Below are 12425 nucleotides of genomic sequence, written 5' to 3' on the forward strand. Positions count from 1 at the left end.
TGGAGTCTTAACCACTGGGCCACCAGGGAAGTCCCTGTGAGAGGTTCTTGAATGGACATCTCCTTGCCCCTGAGGCCAGTCCCCAGGAGGACCCCTTGTCTCCAGTGAGACTTCCTTTTGGAGGAGGGGTGCTCCCTCCTTCCCCCGCCCTCCCCTGTCCCTTCCCCGTGGGACCTAGTTTCCTTGGCTGGTCAGACCTACCCAGTCCTGACCGCCTCCCTCACCAGAGCCCAAACCAGCCGGTCCGGTTTGGGGACCCGCCCCATTTGGCTCCTGTCTGGGTGGCTGCCTGACAGGTACTTCATGCTGCCGGGGGAGGGGGTAGCCTGGGCCCTGGGGAGGGGGCCCTGAGACCTGCCCTGCAGCGGCCCCAGGCTCAGCTGGAAGCCCCTGGCTTAGTGAGCAGGTGGTGGACCGAAGGGGTAGATGGGGTTTCCAGGCCAGTCAGGCCTCCTGGTCCACGTGATAAAATGGCCTGATAAAGTACCTGCCCATTTAGGGCAGTGGTAAGCTAAAGGACTTCATGCATGCTGAGAGCACGCCCCAGCCCAGAGGAGGTTCTCCGGAAAGTCAGGCCACTCATTTTCAGAAGGGTTAATTACACCCTGGCCAGCCAGCCAGCATGGCACACAGAAGTCCCGGCCCTCTCCACCTTTCTCCCCATTGCCGTCATGGCCTTCCAGCCCCCCTCACACCTAAATATGGCAGTGAGGGGGCGGTTCACCATGATCTCCCCTGGCGAGCCTGCAAGTCTCAAGTTCATCTTGATGGGCAAGGGTGTCGGAGCAGGAGCGCCCCCGGTCACTGTGCCCTCTGAAGTTCCTGCTAGAATCGCAGCCTGGGTGCCAGGGGACGCAGCAAGCCCCAGATCTCCCGCCACCCTCCCCATCAGAGAGGCTGCTTATGCTGCGGTGCCCTGTCCCGCACCGCAGCCCTGGCCACTGTTTCACACCTAACTGGCCCGGCAGCCCCTCTCAGACGTGCAGCCCCGGGCTGTGTAGCCACTGCTCCCCTGGCACCTCGCCTGGCCTGGGCTTGAGATGGGGGCATGCGTATGTGGTGGGAGACTGACCCTGCCTACGCAGGGGCAGTGGTTGGGTCCCCTCCCCTCCACGGGGACAGCTGTGGGCCACGTGGCCCAGGCTTTCCAGGCTCAGCCCCGCCTCCCTCCGCCCCGCCCTCCCCCTACCCCTCCCGGGGGTTGGAGCCACAGCCGAAGCTCAACTCCTGCCAGGGCAGGGCCGAGTTGCCAGCCGCTGCCAGGGCAGCTGGGGCACAGAGGCCAGCCAGCTCTCCTCGGTGGGCCAGGGGAACCCCTCGATCCCGGCTCCCTGCTCCGTTTCAGCTGGGAGCCCCCTGTCTGCTGGCCTGCCCCACTGCGGGCAGCCCAGGCCCGAGGGAGGGCCAAGGATGGTGGAGGTGAGCTGGCCTGGCCTCGAGGAGGAGGGGGCGGGCCGCCTGGGTGTGGGGGAGGGCAGCCACCTGAGCGCATGCGAGGGGCCACACCTTTCTCTGGGCCAGGGGCGGGGTCTCGTGTGTGTTTCAGGCGGAGATGGCAGGTGTCTGTCTGCTGGGACTTAGCCCAGGCCTCAGCACAGGTTCCCCCTCCACACATACCCCTCCCCCGAGCGTCTCTGTGGGAGCGTGTTCTTGGGGTCTGGTTTGCATGGAGGTGGTTCTGAGGGGTCACTGGGTGACCACAGACTTGGTGGTGTGTATGCCTGGGTCTGTGGTAGGTCTCATTACCCACTGTGTGTGGATCCCATGGTCTCCTTCTGTATCAGGAGGGCTCCTAGGTGGATGGGGTTTTGGGGTCTGCCTTCCTAGGTGAGTCCAGCCGTCACGGAGTGTCTGGGATTGTGTGTGTGCATGCGTGTGTGTGAATGTGTTTGTAGGTGGCGGCTGAAGTCTATCTTTGTGTCGTCGGCTTCCCCCAGGATCCTTGTATGCGTCTCCAGATCTCTCCGGAGCCCTTGCATCTTTGGAATGGCTCTTTACACTGTTTGTGGAAGGGCTTCTGGGTCCTTAACTTCCTGGGGTCCCGACCGTGGGTCCCCAGTGTTGTGACCCTCTGTTCCCAGGGCTTCCTCTGAGCCAGGCCCCTCTTAAGACTGCTCCCCACCTTCTCCCACTGATGCCACGCAGTCGGCTCCGGCCACTTGCTGGGCCCGAGTTCCCGAGGCAGGAGCTGAGGCTCAGGGCGGGCTGGCCCTTCCTGCGCCCAGGCTCCCACTGTCCCGTTTCAGGGGCTTTGCCGTGTGACCAGAGGGTGTGTTCCTGTGGTCTGGGGATGTGTGGCTGGACGCCCATGCTGCGTGTCTGTGTCAGCTTCTGTGCACTGTGGCGTGACCTTGTGTGCTCTGTATCTTGGGGGTGTGCACGTGTGTCTGTGTGGGAGGGCGGAAACCCTTAGGTTAGGGGGCCGGGGAGGCCTCTGGAGCCTCTTTTCTGCCTCCCGCCCCCCCTCCTTCCTGCCCCACCTCAGGGGAGGAATGAATGAAGTCTCAATCTGGTTTCCCCAGTCTCCGGGGGCTCGCCCACACTCTCAGGTTTGTTATGGCATCCATTCCCCTCCCCGGGGGGCTGAGGGACTCCAACAGTGTGCCCTTTGTGTCTGTGCCCTGTGGAGCCTGGCCGGGGGGCGGGTGGCAGGGGGCCAAGCCTGGGGCTGCCACAGGAGCCGCCTGGCCTCCCGGGGGGCTCGGAGCACCGTCTCTTCATCCAGCCACATTCTCTGAGCTGTGCCCAGACCTGTGCTGGGCAGGGTGGCGGAGATGGCCCCAGGGCCTGTCCTCCAGGGGGACACAGTCTAGCGGGAGAGGCAGACCGGCCCTCGGAACATAAAGGGGGCCCACTGTGCTGCCCCATCCCAGCCCTGGAGAGGGAGTGTCTTAACAGCGACAGGAGGACTGGCACGTCTGCTATGGGGACCCTGCTCTGGGGACCCTGCTCCGGGGACCCTGCTCGGGGGGCCCTGCTCAGGGGGCCCTGCTCGGGCGACCCTGCTCTGGGAACCCTGCTCTGGGGACCCTCTTTCCTTCATCTGTTCCTTTATTCGCGGGGAAACAACAGCAGCGCTAATAACCGCAGTCAGCCTGTAGCGGTGAGGACCCACTTGGTGCCAGGCACTGCTCTGAACACTTTGCCAGGTCACCTCTTTCCATCATTCGAACATCCCCTGGGGAGAGAGGAACCATCATGACCCCCCAGTTTGCAGACAAGGACATAGAGGCCCAGAGTCACGATCTCCCGGCCCACGGCTTGACGGTGGTAGAGGAGCCACAAGCCTGGGTGTCCACTCTTCCTCACCAGCTGCCCTCGGAGTCCTTGTGGGCAGAGGCCTGCGGTGTGGCCGGAACACGGAGAGCAGGCTGCCCCTTGCTCCCTGCACGGCCAGCTCCAGGCCCTGCTCCCCCAGGCCAGGGTGGCCCTGGATATGTGTCTCTTTGTGGGGTTTCACCCATCGTGGGGACTCACGGTCTCTGGCGGCGTACCCTCTGTGTGATGTGCCTCTGGCCGGGATTTACTGCCACCTGCTCAAATTGCCTGCCTAGGCTGCATGGTGGCAGGGCCTGGGGAAGTGGGCTTACAGCCGGGCACCTCATGTGTTCGGAACAAACGCCAGGTTATTTGCTAAATAGCCAGACTCTAAGGAAGCGCAGTTCCTTTGCAGGCGTCAAGGTCAGACTTCCAGGCAGTGTGAACAGGGCTTGGGGACTCCTGTCTAACCCTCTGCCCTGCTCCTCCTGGAGTCCAGCCTCATCACCACGGCAGTGGCATCACTCAGTCACAGCACAGCTATTACTGGTGCCTGCTGTGCGCCAGGCGCGCTCTAGCTGCCAGGGGTGCAGCAAGAACAAGACAGACAAAGGCCCCTGTTCTTGGGGAGCCACCGCTCCCCTCCTGGGGGCAGGGGTGGGAGGCAGGACCTAGGATCAACCGGTATATAAAATGCAAGATGGTAATAAATGCCACGGAGAAGTATAAAGCTGGGTGCAAATTTTGTCAGGGGGCCAGGCAATGTGTTTGCACTAAGACCTGACGATCGAGGAAGGTGAGCCGCGCGGCTGTGGGCCGCGGGAGCAGTGGGTACCGAGGCCCTGAGGCTGGAGCAGGCTCCGCGTGTCTAGGCCTGGAAAGGAGGGGCTCTCGTGGCAAGGGTGAAGTGTGGGGAGGAGGTGAGGCCCCGGGGCGGGCGGGGCCCTGCTCAGTCCCAGCGGGGAGTCTCATCCCGGTGGAGGGTTTTGTTTTCTTCAGATTCCCTCCTAACCATGCGGCCTTTCTGATCTCGGTCCTGGTCATCAGAGGCTGAGTTGTTTCTTGTGCGTGTTCTCGCCCCATAAACCTCTAGGTCCTGCATCTGGAGCAGAAGCTTTGGCAGGAGCCAGGGTTGCTGGGAGGCAGGAGGCTAAGGGGGCAGTGACAGGTCTTCTCCAGGGGGCAGAGTGGACACTTTTGTGCCCCAGCGCTGGGCAGCCCTGGCAGGGACTTCCTGTCTCTGGGCCTCAGTTTCCTAGTTTGGGAAACAGGAGAGGAGAGGCCTCTCCACCCGCACACCCAGGAACCACCCAGAGGGTTTAGCATGGTCAGAGTCAGCACTGAAACCCGTGTGTCCCCTTCACCCACCCAGTAACCACACAGGGCAAAACCCTGTTACTGGGACCCAGCTATAAGAGCCGGAACACGATTCCTGCCCACGCCGAGCCACCGACTTAGCTGAGAGACAACTGACAGGATCGTGACCATGTAACATGTTAGGTGATGCTAAGGGCCGGGAGAGAACGGACCGGGTGCCAGGCTCTGGGGGGATGCAGCCATGGGCAAGACCAGACCAAAGCCTCCAGCCTTCTCGACCTGTCCAGCGCACCCAGAGCCTACCCACTGCTCCCGCCTCCACAGGCCCCACGTGTCCCGTCCACCCTCTTCCTGCTGGCCTCTCGCATCCTCCGCCTCCGAGCCTCCCTGCTCCTGCCCTGCTCACAGCCTTCCTGCGGCTCCATCTCACGCAGGTAAGAGCCGAGTCCTCCCTGTGCCCCCCGCCCCGCCCCGGCCACTCGGCCTCCGCTCTGTTCTTTGGCCCTCAAGCACTCTGCGGCCCCAGGCCTTTGTGCTGGCTGTTCTCGCGGCCAGGGTCCTCCTCCCCCAGGCACCCACTCCTCTCCCCACTCTGCTCTAGTGTGACCTCCTCTTCGAGGCCCTCCCTGACCGCTTCACTGAAGATCCCCACGTCCCCTCAGCCTCCACACCCAGCTGATCCCTGCTCTTTTTCTTCTCAGCACTCACCATCTGACTCACTAGCTGGCTGTCTGGTATATCTGCTGTGAACTGTCTCTCCTTTCCCCTCGAATGTGAGCTTGGCAAGGGCAGGGACATCCCTGGCTCTCCTGGCCTCTGCTGTGGGCCCTGCCCCGGGCTTGGCAGAGCTCAGCTCTCACCCGACAAGGATGATGGAATAGATGGTGGGTGGGTGTGATGGGCCCTTTGTGGGGAGAGCAGGTGTCTGCCAAGGAGAGAGCTTGGGCACATGTCAGTCCCAAAGCTTGAGGCGGCGTCTGGGGACAGTAGCTGAGGATTCCCTGCAAGGACTAGGCAGGAGGAGAATGGGGGGGCAGGCACGTGGATGGGCAGCAAGAGCTGAGCAGAGGTGTGAGGGGAATGGTCTGGAGTTTCAGGGGGGCCATGAGAGCCTGCCAGGGCTGCCAAGGTGAGCCAGACCCCTGTCCAGCGTCAGAGCACAGCGCAGGGAGGCAGGCAGCCAGGGGGCCTTTGGAGACAGTGGGTGCAGATGATGGCAGAAGGGTGAGGGGGCCGGTGAGCGCGTCTCCGTTGCCCGCTTCCTGCTCTAGTTTCACTTCAGTGACTAGGAAAGGGCGGCCGTGGCCCCTGCTGCGTCCTCCACTCGGGCCCCAGGACCCTGGCCGAGTCAGCACCCTCCATTGCCCTGTTGGGTGGGGGCAGTTTTATTCGGGGCTGCAGGCAGGGCAGGAGGAAAGAAGTCTGCGTGCACACACACACGTGTACACAACACACTCCCGAGCATGCGGTCACACTCGCAGACCTGGCTCCTCCATGGGCATTCGTTTCCTTGGTGCGGGGAGCCGCAGCGTGGTGCCATTTTTTTCTCACGGAAGGTCAGCGGGCAGAGCCTTGTGAGTGCAGGGGGTGACTGGAAAATGGGAAGGTTTTGCTTGGACAGGTGCAAAACCTTCACATCCCACATGTGAAATCATTCACAAGTTTTTTGTTTTTTTTTTTTTAATTGAAATAAACATTTTAGAGTAGGATCAATAGGTGTCTGCGTTGGGGAACAAACAGTGAGCTTCAGATGCTTCTCTGCCCGCGTCGGTGGCTGAAGGCTGCGCCCTGCCCTCCCGTGTTCCACGTCGCTGGGGTCACGGCTTCACCCTCTGCCTCTGGGTTCCAAGCCTTTCTCTGCCAGAGAGAGACCCTGGGCAAAACCTGAGGTGTCTGAGCAGGGGCACCACGGAGCAGGTTCAGGTGAATGTATTCATTCACCAGATGTTCGAGTGCCTGCCACGCTGCGTCGTAGGTACTGGGGTCATAGGCAGTGGGGAACTCGACAGAGGTCAGGCCCTGCTCCCCTGGAGGAACTGACATTCTCGTAGGAACAGACACCGAAGGCTCACCCACACACACAGAGTTACTTGGTGAGTGCAGAGGGGAAAGATAAAGCAGGGAGGGCGCTGAAGGTGTGAGGACGGGAACAGGGACATTCATGCCTAGACTTGGGCAGAGACAGAGAGAGAGGGAGGGAGCTATGTGGAGATCAGTGAGAAGAGAGTTGGTGGGGGCCCAACTGCAAGAACAAAGGCCCTGAATCGGGGCATGTCCGGGGTGTGAAGAACAGTGAAGAGGCCAGGTGGCTGGGCCAGAGGGGGCAAGGGGGCCTGTGGGAGGAGAGCCGACCGGCCGATCGTGCAGGGGCGAGGGGGCCATGGGGCAGAGTTTAAGGATGTTGACTCTGCAGTGGAGCAACTGTCTTCCATGCCCACCTCTGCTTGGTGATCGTAGCAAGAGGTTTCACCTTTGTGAGCCTCAGTTTCCGCATCTGCACGATGGGAGTGAGGTCAGCCACTCCACGGGAGTCCTGGGAGGCAGTGAGCTCAGCATCGGCATCTGTGCAGGCTCAGGGTCCCCCATGGTGGTAGAGGTGGTGGTGCGAGTCCTGGGGCTGAGCCGCAGTAAACCACGTTTGGTGGCTGGCACTGGCTCTTGGACTGCTTTCTCGCTGCAGACGGACGTGCTGAAGGCCTGTGGAATAGGCGAGGGAGGAGCCCTGGGGGGTGGAGGGTGGCGGCGGTGGGTCCCCACTTTACACCGCCTCCCACCTACCACTGGGGCCTGGGCAGGTCGGAGGAGGAGGGACCCTCTCCGCCAGGACGGGTCAGGGCAGGAGAGAAAACGCAGTGTCTGGGTGGACAGAGGAAGGGGAAGGAGGGAGGAAGGGGCAGAGACCAGGGACAGCCTGGGAGTTGATGACGATGATGACACGGAAGCACAACCACAGGACAGGCAAGTCTCCAACTGCCTGGGTTCAAATCCTAGGGTTCCCCTCGCTGGGCCTCAGTCTTCCCACCTGTGAATTGGGGATGATGGCCATGCCTGTCTCACAGGTTAGGGGCAAGGGTGGAATGCGATTAGACACAGAGCAGGCCCGGGCACACTCGTGTCTCCGAGGATGTGGCTGCTATCGTTCCGAGAACTGGCGGGGCCCGGACTCGGGTTAGGCCAGCCTGGTGTCTTGAGTCCACTCTGCTTCCCAAGCTGTGTGTGCCCTCTCTGTGCCTCATTCTCCTTGTCTGTAACACAAGGCCCAAGTTGGCCCCTTCCTCCGGGGTCGGGCGTGCAGACTGTGGGTCGAGTGCTTAGCAGAGGGGCCGGCGGGACCGCTGTTACTGTCAGGGTGACCGATGTCTACCGCCCGCTCCCTTGTTGTGTGCACCGGCCCTGGGGCCAGGCCATCGCGCTGGGTTCTCTGTGACTGCTTGCAAGAACTCCTGGAAACAGGTACTATCTCGGTTCTCCTCTAACAGAAGAGGAAAATGAGGCATAGAGCTGCTGGCCCAGGGCCACGCAGCGTGCTTCCCCCGTGGGCTGGCTCAGCCTCGCAGCAGAGCCGGCCTCTGGGCCCTGTGCTGTCTGACTCCTGAGTTCTGGGCGTGCCTGGGAACCCAGCGCCCACTCCTTGACACCCCGCTGCTCCTGGCCAGGCCCCTCCCTTCACATGTGGCAGCTCCTCTCCCTCCCCTCTGTGGCTCCAGTAAAGTCAGGTGCTTGGGGACTGCTGGAGGGGTCAGGGGAGCCCGCGGTGCTCAGAGCTGCCCGGGGTGGGGCTCCCGCCTGGCCACTATAAACACGGCCAGTTCCTCTGTTTGTCCTGCCCTCTGTGCAGCGCCCAGAGGGAAGGGGTGGCCCCAGGCAAATATCCGGAGGTGTGCCCCTCTCTCCCCATCCGCAGGGGGCGGGGGCTGGGGGGCCTGGGGGCTCGCGGGTGGGCATCCTGGGTTGGCTGCCCCCTCTAGCAAGCTGCCTCCTGCCCACCCCGTTTGGATCCTAAGCTCCTCCCTCTCCCGGGTTTAGTGAGGGGTCATGCGGCTAATCCTGTCCTGCAGAGGGCTCAGAGCTGACTTGGGGCCCGCAGGCCACGGGCTGGGGGGTGGGGATGGGCAGGCAGAGTGAGAGAGGCCAAGGTGAGGAGTGAGGCTGGGCCTGAAGCCAGATGGGGGCAAATCTGGGCAGACAGGAGGCAGTGGGACCAGGGCGGGCGGGTGAGGGGGGCGCACGTCTGGGCAGATGGGGGAGAGTCGGGGTGTAGGGACGAGTAGAGGAGCTGGAGCTGCAAGGGAGGCGAGGGCAGAGAAGCCTGGAGGAAGAACGGGATTGGTCAGGGTCCCCGAGGCCTGGGAGGGTGGAATGCACAGTGTTCTGGGGGCTGGAATGGGGGAGCCGCACTGAAGGGGCTCCTGGCTTGGTGGGGGTAGACAAGAGGCTGGGGCAGAGGGCCCCCGACCCTGGCCAGGTCTGTTCCCCTGGCAGAGCCCTGGCTCTGGCCACCTGCTGGCCAGGAGGCCCAGGCCAGTTGAGACAGGTTGGCTGCTTGGGTCCCCACCCGCCTCCCACTGGGCTCCTGCTGCCAAACCGGTTCTCCTGGATGGCTGCCCACCGATGGCCCCACCTCTGGGCTGGGGATGGCGGCCTTTCCGCCCTCACGCCCTGCTCCTGGGAAAGGAGCCGGGAGGACAACCAGGGGCTGCCGGGCCGCATCGTGGATCCGCTCACGAGCGTCCTCACTGGGTCACGAGACTCACTGTGCTGGGGCCGACCCCATGCCGGGCACTGTGCCAGGTGCTGAAGAGCCAGCCTGAGCCAGATCGAAATCCCCACCCAGTGCACTTCCCCTCGTCCTTCGGGTCTCAGTTCACACAAGCCCTTTTCTGGGAAGCCTCCAGTATCCCTACCCTGCCGTCCCTGCAGGCTGGGTCTGGTACTCTGTGACCCCAGCCCCGACCATCCTGGGCCTTCAGAGGCTGTCTGGGTCACCACTCTGTCCCTCACACGGACCAGCACAAGGCTGGCCTCAAAGGAGTGAGTTACTGATGGCTGGATGGATGAGTAAGCAAAGGATGTTTTCTTCCCACTTTACAGATGAGTAACCCAAAGCCCCAAGAGGAGACATCACCCGCCCAAGGGCACTTCTAGCAGAGCCAGCAACAAAGCAGGTCTGTGGGGCTCCAGGGGCATGTGTGTGGGACCGGGGTTCTGGGGGGCGCAGCACCTGGGCCCCTGACACAGCTGGGAGTCATCCTCGGCATCAGAAGAGCAAAGGCCAACTGGGCCCTCCCTCCATGCCCCGCACCGAGCCCTGCTCATTAATTAACTCATTAATCCTCCCGGCAGCCGCCCCATGGGGGTCAAGCCGAGTCACAGACAGGCTAAGTCACTTGCCCAGGGTCACAGTAGGTGGCACAGAGAGATTTGCACTCTGGCCATCTGGTTTCCCTGCTCTTCATGTCTCCGGCCCCCTCTGTGGGACACCAATATTCCGCATGTCCCCTTCAGCCCCTTTGGTTTTTAAATTCAGCTTTCATAGGTTCGGGAAGACCCCCTGGAGAAGGGCGTGGGTACCCACTCCAGTATTCTTGCCTGGAGAATTCCGTGGACAGAGGAGCGTGGCGGGCTCCAGTCCAAGGGGTCACGAAGAGTTGGACTGAGCGACCTTCACTTTCGCTGAGCATTTACCACTGTTGCGCCAGGACTGTTGTGAGGACCGGCCTGGAAACCACGGGCCCTAAAGACGGGCAATTTAGTCTTTTAGGATCCTTCATGAAGTGGGTCTTGCCCCACTCTGTGAGGAACTTGCCTCCTCCTCTAAGCCTCAGTCTCCTCATCTGTAAAGTGGGGGTATGTTAGTGAGGCTGCCTAGGAGTCACGCATCGGACAGGGGCTTGGTAACCATGTGTTGAACAAGTAACCAGAGGTACATGCTGTTTCTAGCCCACAGTCCAGGGTGAGAAAGCAGGCACAGAGGTGGCAGGCCTTGGGCACCAGTCACAGAGCACATCCTGTGTGTTGGGCGGGGGCTGGGACGGGGGGCGGCAGATGAGACCGGGCCTGTGGCACCGGGAGTCGCGATGGGAGTTGTAAACGCTGAAATGTAAACACAAGACTGGCTGTGTGTGTGTGAGTCGCTCAGTCGAGTTCGATTCTTTATGACCCCATGGACTGTAGCCGGCCAGGCTCCTCTGTTCGTGGGATTCTCCAGGCAGGTACACTGGGGCAGGTGGCCGTTCCCTTCTCCAGGGCATCTGCCTGACCCAGGGATCGAACCCAGGTCTCCTGCATCACAGGCGGATTCTTAACCATCTGAGCCACTAGAGAAGCCCAAACATAAGACTGAGCAGCGCAGTTTCCAGAAGTTAGACATGCTGCGAGATGGGGTGGAAGGACAGGGGGCCTGGGGTATGTTCAGGAGAGGAGCCACCAGCGACTGCCACCTGAAGCGGGCGGGAGTCAGGCGTCAGTCCCCACAGAGGGAGCTGCCACGGCAGAGGCCCTGAGGTCAGAAGCCACCGTGAGCCAGAGGAAGAGCTGAGAGCAGAGAAGCCCACTGGGAGTGCTCACCTTTTTACCTGAGTGGGGTGGGGCCGCCAGTGGGCTCTGAGCCAGGGGCCTGACTGGAGTGTTCACAGGGTCCGGGCTGCAGATGGGGTGCGGTCTGTGGAAAGGGTGGGGGCGTGGGGAGACCAGGGAGGGATGGAGGAGAAGCAGCAGGTCCTGGCGAGCCGCGCCCTTCCTCAGGCTGCCAACCGGGGCCCCACTCTGCACTCTCCACGCAGAGAGCCTGGAGCCATGTTCGGGAAGAAGAAGAAGCGGGTCGAGATCTCGGCGCCGTCTAACTTCGAGCACCGCGTGCACACGGGCTTCGACCAGCATGAGCAGAAGTTCACTGGGCTGCCCCGCCAGTGGCAGAGCCTGATCGAGGAGTCGGCCCGCCGGCCCAAGCCCCTCATCGACCCCGCCTGCATCACCTCCATCCAGCCTGGGGCCCCCAAGGTATGCTGGCGCCCGCTGCTGCTTCTCCTGACCTGCGCCGACCCCTGTGGGGTGACCCCAGGCCTCAGCACCACACTGGACCCTCCCTTGCTGCCCACCAAACAGATGCACCCCAACCACACCCCCCATCCTCACCTTTCACTCACCTATCCACCACTGATCCCTCACCTGGCACCAGCGCCAACCCACCTTCCCTTCCTGAGAAGCCTCCGCTGACCTTGACCCTCTGACGATCCCCCATGCCAGCCCCAACTCATTTGTCTGTCCTGAGCCCTGTGCTCCTGTCCCCAGGACCACAAACCCGTCCTGGGTCTTGACAGGCCTCCCATCGCAGGCAGAGGGACAGACCAGTTCCCACGTGGTCAGGGCTGGGCCAGGAGAGGCCCGAGGGGCCGTCTGACCCAGCCCCAGGGTCCAGGCCAGCTTCCTGGAGTCAGGGTCACCTGAGCTGAGCCCTGAGGGCAGAGGACAGGAGGAGTCATTCAGGCAGATGGTGGAGAGCCAGGGCTTGTTAGTGGAGGAAACAGCCCGCGTGAAGCTCAGGGGGCGGGGGGGTGGTTTCAGTTTTTTCCCTGCCATCTAAGCAAACGTGCCGAGCTGGGATTTTAATCAAGGTGCGTTTCCAAGGCCCATGCTCTTAACCCCGTTCCTGTCTCCATGGTCTTGGCTCCCCGGGCGTGGCCTGTGGTGAGGCTGTTCTAGGGGCAGGGGGTGTGGCCCCCGCAGCCTGCAAAGCCGGCCTCGGAGCACAGACTTCACCTGAAGGGCAGTGGAAACCAGGAAGTCAGCCTGGGTTGTTCCGAGGGGTGGGGGTGGGCTGGTCAGCAGGCCCGGGGCTGACTCATCCTCGC

The 12425-nt window shown here is 62.3% G+C and overlaps 1 protein-coding gene across 8 annotated transcripts in view; it reads left to right on the top strand.

The window, feature by feature from the left end:
• The window catches only part of PAK4 (p21 (RAC1) activated kinase 4), a 47676-nt gene that overhangs the window by 26764 nt on the left and 8487 nt on the right, over positions 1-12425 (top strand). For 2 of the 8 annotated variants that reach the window (XM_070770996.1, XM_070771004.1), the window contains exons 2-3: positions 9667-9740; positions 11358-11574. In XM_070770996.1, the coding sequence (XP_070627097.1) occupies positions 11371-11574 (204 nt within the window). In that variant the 5' untranslated portion in view covers positions 9667-9740; positions 11358-11370. Of the gene's footprint in view, positions 1-1199; positions 1420-4899; positions 5010-9666; positions 9741-11319; positions 11575-12425 lie in introns of those variants that run through there. The other 6 variants (XM_070770998.1, XM_070771002.1, XM_070770997.1 and 3 more) reach the window with 6 other exon arrangements.

This window comes from Bos indicus, chromosome 18 (assembly GCF_029378745.1).
Source record: "Bos indicus isolate NIAB-ARS_2022 breed Sahiwal x Tharparkar chromosome 18, NIAB-ARS_B.indTharparkar_mat_pri_1.0, whole genome shotgun sequence".
NCBI lineage: Eukaryota > Metazoa > Chordata > Mammalia > Artiodactyla > Bovidae > Bos > Bos indicus.